Source organism: Oncorhynchus tshawytscha, linkage group LG34 (genome assembly GCF_018296145.1).
Source record: "Oncorhynchus tshawytscha isolate Ot180627B linkage group LG34, Otsh_v2.0, whole genome shotgun sequence".
Lineage (NCBI taxonomy): Eukaryota > Metazoa > Chordata > Actinopteri > Salmoniformes > Salmonidae > Oncorhynchus > Oncorhynchus tshawytscha.
Window position 1 is genome coordinate 9,636,801 of NC_056462.1, and position 20,798 is coordinate 9,657,598.

Below are 20,798 nucleotides of genomic sequence, written 5' to 3' on the forward strand. Positions count from 1 at the left end.
CAGACATACACTCCCTCAGGTACGTACACACAGATAAACACTCTTTCAACATGGAGTGTTTACCCACCCCCACTACGTTTGAGTCCTATACTGTAGTTACAGAATGATTTCATTGTTGTAAAACCCCTCATGGTGGACATAAATATGATGTTGTGGGTAAAAATAAGTTGGCTATGATAAATCAAAAGTCATCAGACAAACCTGAAAACTATTTTGACATATACAGTAGGTGTTTGTTAGTGTGTGGGTAAGTCTGCCTATATTAAGTAAGTCTATAATGGTTATAAAGCGCTGTCAGGTGTATGCAGAATAGGGTGAGATGGGATGTGATGTATACTAAAGAGAGTCTCAATGAGTCTTAGAATGAAAAGTCTAATTTTGTGTTTATTAAACATGAACAAGTGTTAAGGTGGCAATCCAGTCTCCTTTTCACCTAATTTAACAGTGGATTTACTTAAAAGGCACATCTCAATAGGTGGTCCAGGACATAGCACAAGTGGGTGGGCTTTCCTCTTTTGTTCACTAGGCAGATGGTATCGCAACTTCCTATCAAACCAACTCCTTGAATGCCCTACACCTTGAAGTTTGCAGTTGTGTTCCAAAAACCTTTTGCTCAAAACATTTTTATTTTATTTAGACTTGTATTTATACTTGGGATATCACTTTACAACAGAAAAAGTTAAATCCTGGGAGGAAGTCGTTAAATACACCATATGAAAACCACACATACACGTCTCAACTAAACCTCTGCATGAAGTGAATAAACTGCATTCGTTTTCTCATTAAAAGTGTCTTGGGGGAAAAAAATTGTAGTTGAATGGAAGTAATGAAACAGGCATTTGTGAACATCATATCCTACACAGTACAAACACTATGTAACAGACTTTTTTAGGGTTATACAGTATATCATACAGTATTATACAATGTATCACAATGTCTGGATGCAATATTCTACTCAGGTATATTAAACACTGAAATCTGTTACTCTCATTATTCCAAATGCACCTGTGGGTCTTTTCGGTTGACAACAATGACAATTAATCTTTGTCTTTAATGAAGGGTAGGATCTAAACATCAGAAGCTATCGATTGGAATGGTAACTTTATATTTTATAGAGTGGAATGTTTTTTCTGCTGGTGTATCCTGAGGTAGCTCCTCTCTGAAAACCTCTTCCCGCAGTGCGTACAGGCAAATGGCCTTTCTCCCGTGTGGACCTTCAGGTGCATCTTCAGGTGACCAGCCTGGGCGAAGCGCATGGGACACTGGGTACAGCTGTAGGGTTTTTCCCCTGTGTGGACCCTCTGGTGCCTCTTCAGGTCACCAGCCTGGGCAAAGCACATGGGACACTGGGTACAGCTGAAGGGTTTCACTCCTGTGTGGACCCTCTGGTGCCTCTTCAGGTTGCCAGCCTGGGCGAAGCACATGTGACACTGGGTACAGCTGAAGGGTTTCACCCCTGTGTGGACCCTCTGGTGGATCTCAACCTTCTGGGGGCAGCTGAAGCCTTTGTTACAGAACCTGCAGAGGAACCGTTTCTCTTTACTACCGCCTAATGTTTCTCCCTCTCCCAGAGCCTGGGCTCTAGCCCTGTCATTTGATTTCAAAACCTGATCGAAAAGAATGCGGCCGTGTGAATCGGAAGGCCCCATCGACGTGGACACTGGGTCGTGATCCCCGAGTGCGTGTAAAGGGGAGTGGGTCGCAACATTTTGATTTGTCTCTAAGCTTCCCCTGTAATCTAAGAAATCTCCGCCCTGTGAGTGTCCGTCTCCTAGGTGACTATCTACATTCCATGTGGGAGGATCGTCGCCCTCCACTTTCACAGTCACTTCCTCTACAACCAGACCCTCCCCTTTCTCATCTAGGCACCCTTCAGAGTATACACTACCACTGTACCGGTTCCAGTTCCCTCTAGACAGATCAGTGTGTGTCTCTAAACCCAAACGCATGTTGCCAGGGTCCATCTCTGTAGCGTAAGAACAAGATGGATCATTGCCAATCTCTGATGCGTCACCTGAGTCCGGATGGGAATTAACAGCCCTCATGCTTGGGTTACCGTAAAGTAAATACTCTGAACCGGGAGCAGGAGGACAGCCCAGTGGCCCCAGCCCCAGTCGCTCTGCGTCTGATCTGTGGTCAGATCCTGTGTGTAAAAGCCTTTGTGTTACAGTTAAAGTCTCTGTGTCTGTCTCTGACTTGTGCCTGTCTCTGACCTCCGTGACGCTGCGTTGGGTCCTGGGCTGCACTGTGGCGGGGTCCTCCGTGGCTACAGAGTGCACTTCAGCCGCTCTAGTCTGTTTGACTCTGCTGTGACGTGGGTCCTCCTCTCCTTCAGACCTCTCCTGCTTGACCCCAGGACCTGCATCTGCAGGCTGACACAAGAAGAGATGAGGTTATTACTTAAATTAGATTACAATGTCGTAGGGAAGTCAAACAAGCTCCCCTATGGTAGATGTGCATGTACGCAAGTCAATAGCTGAAGAAAGCCTTGCTGAAATTAATGGGCTATTGATTTACAAATTAGCATTTTTTATGTAACACTATTACACTAACCTCTATCTCGATAATGTGCTGGGTTGTGATTCCACTCCCCTCATCAACAGTGATTGGTTGGTCATCTCCCCATGTATTGTGTCCCCCTGGCTTCACAAAGCTCCTGTGGCCTTTAGTGAAATGTCCTTCACCTGTGAGAGTGATTGGGGGAAAGATGGGGTTAAGTTCAGTACTGTCAATGCTATATTGTACCCTATTGACACTGTCTAGAATTGGCAACGATTTTAAGGTAACACTTCTCATAACTTCTTGATATACTATTTATTTATTGATGTATTATGTTCAATGTATCACATTGTTTTCATTGAGTAAATAATAGGAAATGCAGGACATCAAGAATCTGATTAGAATATGATAGTGTCTTTGCGCAAGATAGCTAAATAATCAGGGGCATTATTGCATACTATCCAACAACTGACCAAGACCCAATTCTGGGTAACATCTGAACACGTGCAGAACGAAGAGACGGGCACTGAGCTATATATGAACCGCGACAGGCCGCGTAGCCTCGGCAGAATATACCTCTAGCCATTGCTCTGTACCGGTCGAGAATCTTGACACTATTGGGACGACTGGCTAGGACGCGCTCCCGTGCCATCTTCAGTTCAAATAGCTGTAGTTTCCTCCGCAATGCCCTGTTTTCTTTCTGGGTTTGAGTTATTTCCAAACGAAACACTGCATAGTCGTCGTCTACGAGTTTACAGATCTCTGACACGGCTGCATTCGCTAACACCTCCATAATGGAGGCTATTTGAGTGTGAAAAACCATACAGTCAGCCATTCTTAGCTAACGTTAGCAGCTAGCATTAACTAGTTATCACCAATTCCTGTCTCCAACGTGTATTAAAGACTACATAGGGTAAGTATGTGATTCTGTGCTGTTAAATGAATCATTTTAAGTGCCATGGTGTTAATAAACGTCTTAATAGCAACAATAAACACGCTAACGTGGAAATTGTTCTTCGTAATTTACTTCCGTTTACAAAGAAGATAAATTATATTATTGGTAGGCGTCATAGAAGGGTGTGGCTAAATAAAGGGTATGTGCGATGTTCTTGAATTACACGTAAAACCAATCATGATCAGTATCTTTCAAGCAGTTGTCACTAGTATCCACTGCCAAAGTCATAATTATGTCTAAAGCCTGCCTATTTCTACAATGTATCTGCTTAACATTTTATTTTAAAACGAACCTTAAATTAAAAAGCTAAATTGTTTTCATTCAATTGTATGATATAGCCAATTTTGACAATGGCCGTGGAATCCCTTTCATAGGTTCGAAGGAAAATGAGGCCACGTTTTATTCTAAAGGATAAACAAGTACATAACAAGTAAACATATCAGAAGGACATGATTTCTCATTAACAGATTTGATCCCCTAATTATAGTACATAAAGGAACCGTTACCACCTGATTATGCAAAATAATGTTGGGAGGGACATTATATTTGTTGACTAGAACAAAGGTAAAAAACAAATTCAAAGGGGGAATATACAGTGTATTTGGAATGTATTCAGACCCCTTCACTTTTTCCACATTTTGTTACTTTAGCCTTATTCTAAAATTGATTAAATTCATTATTTTCCTCAATCAACACACAATACCGCATAATGACAAAGCGAAAACAGGTTTTTACACATTTTTTCAAATTTATTACAAACAAATACCTTATTTACCTTGTTTATTTACATGTATTCAGCCCCTTTGCTTTGAGACTCGAAATTGAGCTCTGGTGCATCCGATTTCCATTGATCATCCTTGATACGTTTCTACAATTTGATTGGACACCACCTGTGGTAAATTCAATTGATTGGACATGATTTAGAAAGGCACACACCTGTCTATGTAAGGTCCCACAGTTGACAGTGCATGTCAGAGCAAAAACCAAGCCACAAGGTCGAAGGAATCACTCCTCAGTAAAAGGCACATGACAGCCCACTTGGAGTTTGCCAAAAGGCACCTAAAAGACTCTGACCATGAGAAACAAGATTCTCTGGTCTGATAAAACCAAGATTGAACACTTTGGCCTGAATGCCAAGCGTCACGTCTTGAGGAAACCTGGCACCATCCCTACAGTTTTTCGGCAGCAGGGACTGGGAGACTAGTCAGGGTCGAGGGAAAGATGAACAGAGCAAAGTACAGAAAGATTCTTGATGAAAACCTGCTCCAGAGCGCTCAGAACCCCAGACTGGGGTGAAGGTTCACCTTCCAACAGGACAATGACCCTAAGCACAAGGCCAAGACAACGCAGGAGTGGCTTTGGTACAAGTCTCTGCATGTCCTTGAGTGGCCCAGCCAGAGCCCGGACTTCAACCCCATGGAACATCGCTGGAGACCTTAAAATAGCTGTGCAACGACGCCCACCATTCAACCTGACAGAGCTTGAGAGGATCTGCAGAGAAGAATGGGAGAAGCTCCCCAAAATCAGGTGTGCCAAGCTTGTAGCTTCATACCCAAAAAGACTCGAGGCTGTAATCGCTGCCAAAGGTGGTTCAATAAAGTACTGAATATAGGGTCTGAATACTTTTCTGAATGCACTGTTTTCATATAGTGTTAGACTTCAAGGACAGTGTTTCAACTATGCCAGCACACCAAACAACAAATCTGTATTATGTAAGAATGTTAGCATACCCAGATGCTCAACTCTTAGCCCAGGACATTTCATGATAACTATAATATTTAATCTAAAGAATTGCTATGATTTCTCCCCATTGTGGGCACACCTATGTCTGATGAGGTAACTCAGGAAGGAGAAGCTCTTGGAACATAGTTTGCATTTGAAGGGCCTCTCCTTGGTGTGAGCAGTCTGGTGCTGCTTCACATACCTTGCCTCAGCAAAGCTCTTCCCACATGTGGGGCAGGCATACGGCTGGTCAGCGTCTGTCCTATTGCTTGGCCTCTTAATTTCTGACCCTATGACACCAGAGGAGGTAGAAGCAGGAGCCACCACCATTAGGTGGTTAGTCTTTGAGCTCCCTCCTTGACCTCTAGCCATTGTTTGGGTGTTGTTGGGATTGTGTGCTGTGTTATAGGCTAGGAACCTCTTGTTGTGACCACCCATCCTGACTGTCTGTCTGTATTGGTGAGGTAATCCTGAGGTAACTGAGGAAGGCTAGACCCAGGTCCAGGCCCAGACCTTCTATGAACCCAGTCACCAGGCATGAGATGAGACTCTGAAGGAAAATAAAGACTTCCTGGTAGACTACCATCACAGGGGTCTCCCACCACTCTCCATGAAGGCTGAAGCACAGGAAGACCTGCTCTGTTCATCATGGATACTGTGTTGTTTGTATCATAGGAACAGGAGGTTCTATCTCTATCAGCCCCAAGCCCTGCTTCATCCCTGCACTGAGACTGTGAAGATAAGGGTCTGGGCTGCAGACTGGATCCCTGCCTGGAGCCTCTGTCTCTCTGATGACCACCAGGACTGAGGTTGTTCAGTCCACCTGTCTACTGGTTGTGTTCTGTGTAGTGGTGGAATCTCTGTTCCTCGTGGGTCGGTCCTGGTTCTGACTCGGGAAGGAAGATCGATGGCTCCTGACCCAGGGTGCTGGGTCCGGGTTTGTGACCAGCCGTTTCAGAGGTCCACTCTCTCCTGCCAGCAACACCAGATATCAGCAGGTCCTCATGGATTACAGACTAAACACAAAGTATACAAAAGAGCATATAAAAAGGTTCATGTAAGAAACTCTGCTGTAGACACAGAAACATGACATGTTATAAAATGTTAAACCACAGCCAAGCCTTTCTCTAACACTGTGATTCAAGTACCTAACAATATGGAGCCATTGGAGTTAATTATTTAAAACATTTAAATTAAGTATAATGTTTTGGTTCGACTGGAATAAAGGAAACTCAGTCCCTGCAATAATACAAAAATCACCAAGTCAGTCAGCAGAGTCAACTTTGTATTTTATTTAAACAAAATGGTAATACTCACAATGTAAAGTACAGTACTTTTTATTGCACAAAACAATAAGTAGGGCTGTGGTGGTCATGACACTTTGTCAGCTGGTTGTCATGCAAAAGCCTGCTGGTCTCATGGTAATTGACCAGTAATTAACATAAACACATTTGAGCATCTCCAGCCCTCCATGCATACAAGCTGCTGATGAACTTTGGAACATCTACATTTAAAAACACAGAATAAATCAATTGAATATACACCATCACAATAAAGCCATGATTTATTTTAGGCAAGTCTAAAGAAACATGATGTGAAGAAAATATATTTCAGAAGAATAGAATGAGTTGCCCTACTGTATACTGTCAAAAATAAATATCATTTTATGGCTATGCGCCATGCTGTAGGCTAGTTCATTTAGCAGACAAGATATGCTTAAGTCCCATGCCATTATTTTATATTATATGATTTTATAGTAAGACGATTATGATTAAACTTAAAATATAAATTATTTTTTTCCCATTCCGGAGGAGTGCGCATATGAAGTGTCTATGTTGGGCATAAAGTCATCATTTGAAACAGGTCCTATATGCCAGATTTTCTGTAATTTGGCAACTTTAGTTGTGAATGATACAAACCTTAGAATGCTTTAGAAATCAAAAGGTATGGGCTGCATGATGCGACGATAGGCTATTGACGATTTTGAGAAAGTCACAAAAAAAAGCTTGTGCTCTGTTCCTTGCCTCAGGCTACACATGCTGTTCACTCCAGCTCATCATCATTATTTCACCAGACTATTCTCAATTTAATCCTAACTAATATATAAAATGAGTTTCGATTTAGAATGTCCCATTATCACATTTGCAGAAACAGAGGCAAGAGAAAAAGATGCATATCATCCGATACGGAATAGCGAATGGAGGTCACTTTCCCGCAGCTTGGTCCCATTTCGGGGAAACTACTTCATGTGATAGCTATTCTGCCCAAACTCTGCATGCCATGGGCACTCCAATCCTGTTCCTGCAGCTACCCAGTGCTTAATTTGGAAAACCAAGTGAAATCTGTAAGGGAACATTGATAGTAACATGTTTTCACATGTTTTCTGCTGTATTTCATTAAACTGTTGACAGCCCCTCTCACTGTGCGCTGAAGAATGGCATGAAGGAAAGCGGGGAGGAGATGGAAAGGCATGGCGGTGAGATATTCTGTAGCTAAAGGTAACATATTAGCCTATTAATTATGAAAAATACAAAATCCCCCCAAAATCCACTATAATGTAGACTCTGAATTTGTTTTATTTAGGCTAGGGCAATTTTGTACCAAATATATCTTTTTTCCACTCAGATTCAACCTGTTGTTGAACTAATTTATTCAAATTGATCAATCAATCAGAGTGAGGTGAGTTTTAAAAGCACATACTGTTTTGATGATGTGTTTAATGTGATTTTCGAATACATTTGCATTGATGTCAGAGTGGCTAGAAGGACAATAGAGCCCTGAGTACCAGGCCATTAGCAACCTGAAGATCGTTACAGAGTTGGGTACTATGAACATATGTCCAGAGTGCTTAAAAGGAGATTACCATAACTGGTCACATTAGAATTTTATTGCGGTCATGACGCATGAATGCTGGATTACTGCAACAGCCCTAGTGACATGGAGAATAACTTTTATCACTATGGTAACAGTTGACCTGTTACCAAATCTGGTATCCTTCTCTTTGATAAAATGAAGTTGAGAATACTTTGGAAACGATTCAACATTACATTACACACAGCTTCATTGCTTTATGCCAAGTAAACATGAATTAAGGCACTATCATTTCCTCATTATAAAACACCAGCATCAAACACCATGATAAGGTTGTCACTCTTCATCAGTGAAGCATTTTTACAGACACTATCACACCAACCATCACCATATCATCTCCTCTGCCTTATCATACTCATTCTTCCCTCATGTCACCTCATCCAGCTCCCTACTACATCCAAAACCAACATAATTAACTACAAACAAATTAATACTACATTATATGTCACTATACATGGCCCGTGTGCATTTTCTGCTGGTGTAACCTGAGGTAGCTCCTCTCTGAGAATCTCTTCTCGCAGTGCGTACAGGCGAACGGCCTCTCTCCCGTGTGGACCTTCAGGTGCCTTTTCAGGCTGGACGTGTGGGAGAAACTGACCCGGCACAGGTGGCAGCCAAATGGTTTCTCCCCTGTGTGGACCCTCTGGTGCCTCTTCAGGCTGGATGAGTGTGAGAAACTGACCCTGCACAGGTTGCAGCTGAACGGTTTCTCCCCTGTGTGCATCCTCTGGTGGATCTCCACCTGTTGGGGGAAACTGAACACTTTCCCACAGAACGAACACGGGAATCGCTTCTCTTTGGCGCCACCACCTTTACTTATTCCATCTCTACTACTGTCATTTGTCAATGGGCTTGTGTAGCCATTTAGTGTTGAGGCACTGGCATTGTCTGAGGTCTGGTTTAACATTAGGGGAGTGTGAGGAGGATGAAGGCCAGGGAGTGTCTGTGTTGTCACAGGGTCCATGTTCCAGTTGATAGATCCTATAGAAGGCAGGCTGAAGGCAGCACCTGTTAGGGGGTTAACCTGAGGCACCATCAGTCTCTCTGAATCACAACTATAGGAGCAGGACGGAGTATCGCTAGCAGAGTCTGTGGCTGTTTTCTCCTGCCGCATACAGACACCACCTCGCCCTCGCAGACCAAATCTACGCCTTGCCCTGGTCCCAGCCAGTCTGTTGTCATGGAAATTAAGTTTGGCTGTTGTTTTGTGTTTGACAGTCTGTTTTGGGTTGTGGTTAACAGTGTTGTTCCCCAGCTCGGCATTAGGGACTCTGTCCCATCCACTGACCTCCACTATGTCTCCTCTGGCCCTAGCCAGCTCGGTGATGTTGTCCCCTCGACCCTTGGCTGCGCCGGTCTGGGAATCCAAGATGGCAGCCCAGTCTCCTCTTTTAATCTCCAGCCAACCACCTGAAGGAAGGTTACAAAATATACTTTTTTTAAAACATGGCAGAGAACTCTACATATGGAGTTTTTTTGTGTCAATTACTTGGTCAAATTCATGCATTGTGTTTTGTTGTATTGATTTAATCTTCTGAAAAAATGTATAGCCAGGCACATTACTATTCCCATTGAAGATATATTACTGTATGTAGGCTATATGTATTTCTTTCTTACCTTGCTCCCCCATCTTTTGTCCACTTAACAGGTCAATGCTCTCTGGTACGTCTTCTATGGTCTCCTCTTTGACCAGCAGCAGATCAGGCTTCCCTTCCTCCATGTCTACTGACTGTAAGAGATACAGAGTGAGAGGATGTTGGATCAAGAAATCTGATATGAGCACCGTGCTATGGAGCATCTTCTGGTTGGGCAATGAGAGTTTGCTATGAGCACTATACAAACATGTTAGTTGAGTGTAATACTTGATAGTCTTTAATGGTTTAATAAATGAAAACATGGTCCCACACTTCAGACAAAATTAATCAAGACCACGGCCTGCATCCACAAAGTGTCTCAGAGTAAAACTTATCCTACTCTTATGGGTAAAAATAAAAGCTATGCTTGAAGAATCTTTAGTCATAAGAGTCCTACCTAGTCTACAGATATTTAGGAGAACTCATGAGCTGTTCTAACTAGTTGAGTTACCAGCAAGTGTCTATATAATAGAAAAGGTCAGCGAGTCAGTGGTTCCTGCACCATAGGCAATTATTTTGGAGTTGTTGAAAGAATGTGTTGATATTTCTATATGATCAATCCATAAATAATCTAGACCTACCTGCAACAGTATCTCTTGCGCTTTTGACAATAATTTCACATGATATGCCTAAATTGTTTTAACAATCCCAATTTTCTTTTGATTATTTCAATAACCTACATTGTTATTTCACGTTATCCCTTTGGGGCGCAACATAATCTTGATAGACATTCAGTCGACCTTAAATTGGGTATGCCTTTAGGTTTGGAAATTGAAATCATCTAGATAATGTTGCACAAAATGTTTGAAAGGTCTATAATTTTCACATGATAAGGCATTAACGTTAACTTTGATTATGTTTGACGAAAATGATAAGACTATTCAAACGTTTTATGCAACATTATCGGCAAGTGAGTTGATGCCTACTGTGCCAAAGCGATTTAGAGTTGTTAAACGGTAGTGACGAGTGTGTTGATATAACGGTAATAGCCTATTAACATAATTCCTCTTTTAACAACCATCAGAATTGGTTAAAAAAAGGTTATGCATGCCAAAATATTAGGCAAGAATTAAGTTTGGGCAAAGTAATTGTATTAGGTGAAAATAATATTAAACACTTTACCATTGCAACATTTGATGGGTGTCTGAAGCATTCTATAGTCCAAAACTGGTAATGCCTCATCGCGATGAGTTATTCCCCATAATTCAATTTCTTATGACCGAAAAGACCTTCTGGATATCAGAACGGCGATCACTAACCTCGATTTGGATGAATATTTCTACTTCAACGGTCAGAGGAGCAGGACATACTGCTCACCCCGGACCAGGCCCTAATCCCAGAGACTCTGAAAATAAATAGACTGTGCAAGAGTGGCCAACATGCGGGCACTCTAACAAACTACGCCGGCGAGTACATAAACCACCTCTACCCTCCATTCTATTGGTGAACGTACAATCACTGGAAAACAAACTGGGCGAGCTCCGTTCGAAACTACCCTATCAACGGCACCTGAAGAACTGTAATAACCCATGGTTCTCGGAGTCTTGGCTGAACAAGAACATGGATAATATACATCTGGCTGGTTTTTCCACGTAGCAGTAGGACAGAACGGCAGCATCCGGTAAGCTCAAGGGGGAGGTGTATGTCTCTTTGTTAGCACCAGCTGTTGTTATCTCTAAAATTAAGGTCTCGAGGTTCTGCTTGCCTAAATTAGAAAATCTCATGGTAAGCTGTAGACCATACTATTTACCAAGAGTTTTCATCTATATTTTTTTGTAGATGTCTATTTACCACAACAAACAGATGGGACTAAGACCCCACTTAACAAGCTGTATAGGGCCATAAGCAAACAAGAAAATTCACAAGGCCGCAGGGCCAGATGGATTACCAGACGCATACTCAAAGCATCCGCTGACAACCTGGCAAGTGTCTTCACTGACATTTTCAACCTCTCCCTGACCCAGTCTCTAATACCTACATGTTTAAAGCAGACCACCATAGTCCCTGTGCCCAAGAACACAGAGGTAACCAGTCTAAATGACTATCGCCTCGTAACACTCGCATATGTAGCAATGAAATGCTTTGAAAAAATCACACCAGATCCACAGATGAAGCAATCTCTTTCACTCCACACTGCCCTCTCCCACCTGGACAAGAGGTGAGAATGCTGTTCAAATCAAATGTATTTATGTAGCCCTTCGTACATCAGCTGATATCTCAAAGTGCTGTACAGAAACCCAGCCTAAAACACCAAACAGCAAGCAATGCAGGTGTAGAAGCACAGTGGCTAGGAAAAACTCCCTAGAAAGGCCAAAACCTAGGAAGAAACCTAGAGAGGAACCAGGCTATGTGGGGTGGCCAGTCCTCTTCTGGCTGTGCCGGGTGGAGATTATTACAGAACATGGCCAAGATGTTCAAATGTTCATAAATGACCAGCATGGTCAAATAATAATCACAGGCAGAACAGTTGGAACTGGAGCAGCAGCACGGCCAGGTGGACTGGGGACAGCAAGGAGTCATCATGTCAGGTAGACCTGAGGCATGGTCCTAGGGCTCAGGTCTTCCGAGAGGGAGAAAGAGAGAATTAGAGAGAGCATACTTAAATTCACAATTTGACTAAAGCTCAGCGTTCAACCCCATAATGCCCTCAATACTCATCACTAAGCTTAGTCCCCTCCTGTACTCCCTGTATACCCACAACTGCGTGGACATGCATGACTCCAACACCATTAAGTTTGCTGACGACACGACGGTGGTAGGCCTGATCACTGACGACGATGAGACAGCCTATAGGGAGAAGGTCAGAGAAGTGGCAGTGTGATGCCAGGACAACAACCTCTCCCTCAACGTCAGCAAGGCAAAGGAGCTGATCATGGACTACAGGAAACAGGGGGCTGAACACGGCTCCATTTACATCGACTGGACTGTAGTGGAGTGGATCGAGTGCTACAAGTTCCTCAGTGTCCACATCACTAAGAACCTATCATGGTCCACACACACACCAACACAGTAATGAAGAGGGATGACAATGCCTCTTCCCCCTCAGGAGGCTGAAAAGGTTTGGCATGGACCCTCAGATCCTCCAAAAGTTCTACAGCTGCACCCTTGACAGCATCTTGACTGGCTTCATCACCGCTTGGCATGGCAACGGCTTGACATCCAACTGCAAAGCGCTATAGAGGGTAGTGCATACGGCCCAGTACCTCACTGGGGCCGAGCTCCCTGCCATCCAGGACCTTTATACCAGGCGGTGTCAGACGAAGACCCTAAACATTGTCAAAGACCCCAGCCACCCAAGTCATAGATCGTTCTCTCTGCTACCGCAGGGCAAGTGGTACCGATGCACCAAGTCTGGAATAGGGCTGTTGCAGGGACCTTACCGCCACACCGGCGGTCACAAGTCATGAAGGCAGTCAAATTTCACATGACCGTTTAGTTACAGTAATTAGGCTTCTCAAATCAAATCAAATCAAATCAAATCAAATCAAATCAAATTTTATTTGTCACATACACATGGGTAGCAGATGTTAATGCGAGTGTAACGAAATGCTTGTGCTTCTACTTCTTCTGCTTGTGCTTCCGACAATGCAGTAATAACGAGCAAGTAATCTAACTAACAATTCCAAAAAAAAACTACTGTCATACACAGTGTAAGGGGATAAAGAATATGTACATAAGGATATATGAATGAGTGATGGTACAGAGCAGCATAGGCAAGATACAGTAGATGATATCGGGTACAGTATATACATATGAGATAAGTATGTAAACCAAGTGGCATAGTTAAAGTGGCTAGTGATACATGTATTACATAAGGATGCAGTCGATGATATAGAGTACAGTATCAACGTATGCATATGAGATGAACAATGTAGGGTAAGTAACATTATATAAGGTAGCATTGTTTAAAGTGGCTAGTGATATATTTACATCATTTCCCATCGATTCCCATGATTAAAGTGGCTGGAGTAGAGTCAGTGACATTGACAGTGTGTTGGCAGTAGCCACTCAATGTTAGTGGTGGCTGTTTAACAGTCTGATGGCCTTGAGATAGAAGCTGTTTTTCAGTCTCTCGGTCCCAGCTTTGATGCACCTGTACTGACCTCGCCTTCTGGATGGCAGCGTGGTGAACAGGCAGTGGCTCGGGTGGTTGATGTCCTTGATGATCTTTATGGCCTTCCTGTAGCATCGGGTGGTGTAGGTGTCCTGGAGGGCAGGTAGTTTGCCCCCGGTGATGCGTTGTGCAGACCTCACTACCCTCTGGAGAGCCTTACGGTTGAGGGCGGTGCAGTTGCCATACCAGGCGGTGATACAGCCCGCCAGGATGCTCTCGATTGTGCATCTGTAGAAGTTTGTGAGTGCTTTTGGTGACAAGCCGAATTTATTCAGCCTCCTGAGGTTGAAGAGGCGCTGCTGCGCCTTCCTCACGATGCTGTCTGTGTGAGTGGACCAATTCAGTTTGTCTGTGATGTGTATGCCGAGGAACTTAAAACTTGCTACCCTCTCCACTACTGTTCCATCGATGTGGGTGGGGGGTGTTCCCTCTGCTGTTTCCTGAAGTCCACAATCATCTCCTTAGTTTTGTTGACGTTGAGTGTGAGGTTATTTTCCTGACACCACACTCCGAGGGCCCTCACCTCCTCCCTGTAGGCCGTCTCGTCGTTGTTGGTAATCAAGCCTACCACTGTTGTGTCGTCCGCAAACTTGATGATTGAGTTGGAGGCGTGCATGGCCACGCAGTCGTGGGTGAACAGGGAGTACAGGAGAGGGCTCAGAACGCACCCTTGTGGGGCCCCAGTGTTGAGGATCAGCGGGGAGGAGATGTTGTTGCCTACCCTCACCACCTGGGGGCGGCCCGTCAGGAAGTCCAGTACCCAGTTGCACAGGGCGGGGTCGAGACCCAGGGTCTCGAGCTTGATGACGAGCTTGGAGGGTACTATGGTGTTGAATGCCGAGCTGTAGTCGATGAACAGCATTCTCACATAGGTATTCCTCTTGTCCAGATGGGTTAGGGCAGTGTGCAGTGTGGTTGAGATTGCATCGTCTGTGGACCTATTTGGGCGGTAAGCAAATTGGAGTGGGTCAAGGGTGTCAGGTAGGGTGGAGGTGATATGGTCCTTGACTAGTCTCTCAAAGCACTTCATGACGACGGATGTGAGTGCTACGGGCGGTAGTCGTTTAGCTCAGTTACCTTAGCTTTCTTGGGAACAGGAACAATGGTGGCCCTCTTGAAGCATGTGGGAACAGCAGACTGGTATAGGGATTGATTGAATATGTCCGTAAACACACCAAGCTCTGATGCTGCTGATCGTCATTAGTAGCCTACTAAACTTGCTAACTGCCTGGTACACAACACTATATTGTCCCTTTAATCACTCTGACATCAATGCAAATGTAATAAAATATCGAATCAAACACTTCATGACCCATGAGCTCATGTTGCACAACATTTCAATAAGCTATGCAATTCTGTGAGAAAACAGAGTGATGGCCTTTTACAAATAGGAGGATCCCATCAGCTTTCTATAGGCTATGCCTACTATATTTATTTATTATCTTTCCTAATATTAGGCACATTGCTTATATTTACAACAGGAGAATAGCCTACCTGGCTGGCATGAAAATAAACCACGGGGAAAAACGTCCTCCATTCGCTATTTAAGTGCATAGATGACATGTATTTTTTCCGCTGCCCCTGTTTTGATACAGGTGCATGATAATGGTCCATTCTAAATCAAAACAAATTTCACACATATTTTATTTAGTATATGTAAAGAAATATTATATCAAGAATAGACTGATGGGTGACAATATTAGCCTATCACTTGTGAATGATATACAGTTGAAGATGGAAGTTTACATACACTTAGGTTGGAGTCATTAAAACTCATTTTTCAACCACTCCACAAATTTCTTGTTAACAAATTATAGTCTAGGCAAGTCGGTTAGGACATCTACTTTGTGCATGACACAAGTCATTTTCCCAACAATTGTTTACAGACATATTATTTCACTTTTAATTCACTGTATCACAAGTGCAGTGCGTCTGAAGTTTACATACAGTAAGTTGACTGTGCCTTTAAACAGCTTGGAAAATTCCAGCTTCTGATAAGCTAATTGATATCATTTGAGTCAATTGGAGGTGTACCTGTGGATGTATTTCAAGGCCTACCTTCAAACTCAGTGCCTCTTTGCTTGACATCATGGGAAAATCAAAAGAAATCAGCCAAGACCTCAGAAAAAGAATTGTAGACCACAAGTCTGGTTCATCCTTGGAAGCAATTTCCAAATGTCTGAAGGTACCACGTTCATCTGTACAAACAATAGTACGCAAGTTTAAACACCATGGGACCACGCAGCCGTCATACCGCTCAGGAAGGAGACGCGTTCTGTCTCCTAGAGATGAACGTACTTTGGTGCGAAAGGTGCAAATCAATCCCAGAACAACAGCAAAGTACCTTGTGAAGATGCTGGAGGAAACAGGTACAAAAGTATCTATATCCACAGTAAAAAGAGTCCAATATCGACATAACCTGAAAGGCCGCTCAGCAAGGAAGAAGCTACTGCTCCAAAACCGCCATTAAAAATGGCGATTTACGATTTGCAACTGCACATGGGGACAAAGATTGTACTTTTTGGAGAATTGTCCTCTGGTCTGATGAAACGAAAATAGAACTGTTTGGCCATAATGACCATCGTTATGTTTGGAGGAAAAAGGGGGAGGCTTGCAAGCCGAAGAACACCATCCCAACCTTGAAGCACGGGGGTGGCAGCATCATGTTGTGGGGGTGCTTTGCTGCAGGAGGGACTGGTGCACTTCACAAAATAGATGGCAACATGAGGTAGGAAAATGATGTGGATATATTGAAGCAACATCTCAAGACACCAGTCAGGAAGTTAAAGCTTGGTTGCAAATGGATCTTCCAAATGGACAATGACCCCAAGCATACTTCCAAAGTTTTGGCATAATGGCTTAAGGACAACAAAGTCAAGGTATTGGAGTGGCCATCTCAAGGCCCTGACCTCAATCCCATAGAAAATGTGTGGGCAGAACTGAAAAGGCGTGTGCAAGCAAGGAGGCCTACAAACTTGACTCAGTCACACCAGCTCTGTCAGGAGGAAAGAGGCCAAAATTCACCCATTGTGGGAAGCTTGTGGAAGGCTAACCAAAACGTTTGACCCAAGTTAAACAATTTAACGGCAATGCTACCAAATACTAATTGAGTGTATATAAACTTGTGACCCACTGGGAATGATGAAAGAAATAAAAGCTAAAATACATCATTCTCTCTACTATTATCCGGACATTTCACATTCTTAAAATAAAATGGTGATCCTAACTGACCTAAGACATGCAATTTTTACTCGGGTTAAATGTCAGGAATTGTGAAACTGAGTTTAAAATGTATAGAACATTTTTTTTAAATGTAGCCTAGCCCATAGTCCTATATGTTTTGATAATGTTTGTATCACAACTAAAGTGGCAAAATAACTTCTTAAAATTAAGCACATTAATCCGCTTTACAAGGGGTGTAGAGCCTAACTGCCATACATAAGCAACGCGTGAGTGTCAACTTTGGGGAAGATGCATTTGACCATAAAATTACACCTTTACAATAAAAGCATTAAGGCCTCCCAAGTGGCGCTGTGGTCTAAGGCACTGCATCACAGTGCTAGCTGTGCCGCTAGAGATTCTGGGTTCGAGTCCAGGCTCTGTTGCAGCTGGCCGCGACCGGGAGACCCATGGGGCGGTGTACAATTGGCCCAGCGTCGTCTGGGTTAGGGGAGGGTTCGGCTGACCGTGATGTCCTTGTCCCATCGCTCACTAGCGACTCCTGTGGTGGGCCGGGGCGCAGTGTACGGTGTTTCCTCCGACACATTGGTGTGGCAGGCTTCCGGGTTAAGTGGGCATTGTGTCAAGAAGCAGTGTGGCTTGGTTGGGTTGTGTTTCAGAGGATGCTCGACCTTCGATGCTCGACCTTCGCCTCTCCTGAGTCTGTACGGGAGTTGCAGTGATGAGTCAAGACTATAACTACCAATTGGATACCATGAAAATGGGGTAAAAAAATAAATAACAAAATATAAAAATAAAAAGCATATTACATGCATTTGTGATCACTTTTGATAATGGAACATTTGCGCTTATAGCTTACTGCCGTGTGCGCATTGCTGCGCTTATAATTTGAAGAAATAGCATAATAGTTTAAACGTTCTGATCTGTTGCATCAGCCACATTGCTTAAAAAAGTTTTTTGATGCTAGTGGTTGTATTAATTTGGGATCTATCGCTTCCCACAACTGTCCCAGACTATGTTTGGAATATTTATTTCTCGCAGAGAATATAATAGACCAACTTTTGTACTATGGGGGATAGTAGATTGACATAGGCTAGAGCTTTTGCTATACGTTAGGCCCACTCATCTTGTTAGCTGACGAAAAGTAAATGTGGACAGTTCTTCCAATATCTTCAATATGCACTTCGGAATTGGATAAGGACATGCGAAGTTGCGTCCCCGAATTGTCTGTCTTTACTTGTAGCCTGTGAGAAAGACCAGATCAGGTGATGGAGAGCAGTGTGAGTGATTCGGAGCAGGCAGTACTCAGGGAGAAGGGCTGCAAAAGGCATGGATTCTTTTTTGGTGCATTATGGCCACACAAAGGGGATGCCGCCGGGAAATTCGAGGCATTACAAGTTGATTTTCAAATTGTGAATAAGAGACTGACGAAGTGTGTACAGCCTGCGCAAAAAAAAAATAAAGCAGAGCACATGCCTTTCAAGCTACTTTTTTCACATCATCATTAGAGTCGCATCATGCAGCCTTACAATGTATTACAAATTTAAAAAATACAGCCCAACGTTTGTAGAACAACTAAAGATACATTAATAACTCTAAATTAAGCATATAGGAGTACCTACTTATTTGTTAACCGCTCAACACAGAATAGCCGCATGTGCGCACTTCCTCAAATTGTTTGGAGAAAATATCCTTTCTATTTTATTCAGCTTTGTTCAATTGTATTCTTCATACTATAAAATAATGCCATGGAATTCTAAGCAAATCTTGCCTGCTAAATGAACTAGTGTAGCCCACAGTCTTTTGGCATATTATGTTTTTTTTTTATGAATAATGACTAAATGATGTATACATTTAACGTAGAATTATAACTAACAGAATTCTACCCTGTCTTTCTAGTAGCGTTAAATCATGTTTGTTCATTAGGAGGGGGTTATGTAGCATAGATCTAGGAAGAAAGGAATGTATGTGGGTGTAGAAAGAGAATGAAGAGGGGCATTAACCTATGTTTGAACTGACCTGGCTGTAAATCTGGGGAGATAAAATAGGACAGGGAGAGCCCCTCCAGAGCTCTAGTATCTGGGGGAGACTGGAACTGTCAGCTGAGTGGTTATAAACTGTGGTGAGACCCATGAGAAAATCCCTATGTTAGTGTGTATGTATGTGCGTAGGTTAGAATGTTATAAAAGGAATGTGTTTGTGTATCCTCGGCAGAGCTCTCGCAAATAAACTTGGATCTGATCAATTGTGAGCTGGGAATTCTGTCTGTTTTATTTAAGACCAGAACTTTACAACCGCTGGGTATCAGACAGATAAATATAATTGGAATTTATGAACATTGATTACAAAATTACTGAACACATATCCAGATCAGGACCTAATATAAGGACATGTTCTTCTGAAATAGACTACATTTTCTTCATATCATGCTTCTTTAGACCTGTCTAAGATAAATAATGGATTGGTTGTGAAGGTGTAGGCTATATTATATGGATTTATTAGAATTTTTAAAATGTAGATGTTCCAAAGGTCTGCATCAGTTACCTGTGTGGAAGCCAGGAGATGCTAAATGTGTTTATCGGCCCGTCAGGAAGTCTAGGATCCAGTTGCAGAGGGAGGTGTTTAGTCCCAGAGTCCTTAGCTTAGTGATGAGCTTTGAGGGCACTATGGTGTTGAACACTGAGCTGTAGTCAATGAATAGCATTCTCACATAGGTGTTCCTTCCTTTTGTCAAGGTGGGAAAGGGCAGTGTGGAGTGCAATAGATTGCATTATATGTGGATCTGTTGGTGCTGTATGCAAATTGGAGTGGGTCTACGGTTTCTGGGATAATGGTGTTGAGCCATGACCAGCCTTTCAAAGCATTTCATGGCTACATACGTGAGTACCACGAGTTGGTAGTCATTTAGGCAGGTTACCTTAGTGTTCTTGGGCACAGGGACTATGGTGGTCTGCTTGAAACATGTTGGTATTACAGACTCAGACAGGGAGAGGTTGAAAATGTCAGTGAAGACACTTGCCAGTTGGTCAGTGCATGCTCAGAGTACACGTCCTGGTAATCCGTCTGGTCCAGCGGCCTTGTGAATGTTGACCTGTTTAAAAGGTCTTACTCACATCGGCTGCGGAGAGCGTGATCACACAGTCATCCGGAACAGTTGATGCTCTCATGCATGTTTCTGTGTTACTTGCCTCGAAGCGAGCATAGAAGTAATTTAGCTCGTCTGGTAAGCTCATGTCACTGGGCAGTTCTCGGCTGTGCTTGTCTTTGTAGTCTGTGATAGTTTGCAAGCCCTGCCACATCCGATGAGCGTTTATGTTAATTAATGGTCAATTACCGTGAGACCGACAGTTATTTGCTTGACAATCGCCGGCTGACGAAATTTCGGGACCGCCACAGCCCTAGTTTGGAACCAACAGGACCCTGAACAACTTCTATCCATAAAGCCATAAGACTGGAAAATACTGAGTTAACCAAATAGCTACCTGGACTAACTATTTATCTTCATTGGCCTTTTTGCACTAACTTTTCTGACTCATCACATACGCTGCTGTTTATTATGTGGCTTCTTGACTAGTCACGTCATTCGTAGTTACAGTGGGGCAAAAAAGTATTTAGTCAGCCACCAATTGTGCAAGTTCTCCCACTTAAAAAAGATGAGAGAGGCCTGTAATTTTCATCATAGGTACACTTCAACTATGACAGACAAAATTAGAAAAAAAATCCAGAAAATCACATTGTAGGATTTTTAATGAATTTATTTGCAAATTATGGTGGAAAATAAGTATTTGGTCACCTACAAACAAGCAAGATTTCTGGCTCTCAC

At 43.0% G+C, this 20,798-nt stretch overlaps 3 protein-coding genes and 1 long non-coding RNA gene across 5 annotated transcripts in view; 1 reads left to right on the plus strand and 3 right to left on the minus strand.

Moving 5' to 3' along the window:
* Positions 1-3,546, minus strand: LOC112231856 (zinc finger protein with KRAB and SCAN domains 1-like). The gene is made up of 3 exons (XM_024398662.2): positions 3,076-3,546; positions 2,554-2,684; positions 1-2,372 (listed from the first exon to the last, which is right to left on the minus strand). Exons 1-3 carry the CDS (start codon positions 3,332-3,334, stop codon positions 1,110-1,112), a joined length of 1,653 nt encoding a protein of 550 aa, XP_024254430.2. The 5' UTR covers positions 3,335-3,546; the 3' UTR covers positions 1-1,109.
* The window catches only part of LOC121841796, a 314,557-nt gene that overhangs the window by 42,258 nt on the left and 251,501 nt on the right, over positions 1-20,798 (minus strand). The window lies entirely within an intron of this gene.
* On the plus strand, positions 3,283-10,984 carry LOC112231885. Its single transcript, XR_002950537.2, has 3 exons — positions 3,283-3,412; positions 9,362-9,467; positions 9,696-10,984. It is a non-coding gene; the product is annotated as an uncharacterized LOC112231885 (long non-coding RNA).
* The window catches only part of LOC112231864 (neurotrophin receptor-interacting factor homolog), a 25,759-nt gene continuing 11,408 nt past the window's right edge, over positions 6,448-20,798 (minus strand). For both annotated transcript variants that reach the window (XM_042311900.1, XM_042311901.1), the window contains exons 5-6: positions 9,665-9,776; positions 6,448-9,457 (exon numbers count right to left, since the gene is read on the minus strand). In XM_042311900.1, the coding sequence (XP_042167834.1) occupies positions 8,496-9,457; positions 9,665-9,776 (1,074 nt within the window). In that variant the 3' untranslated portion in view covers positions 6,448-8,495. The remainder of the gene's footprint in view (positions 9,458-9,664; positions 9,777-20,798) is intronic.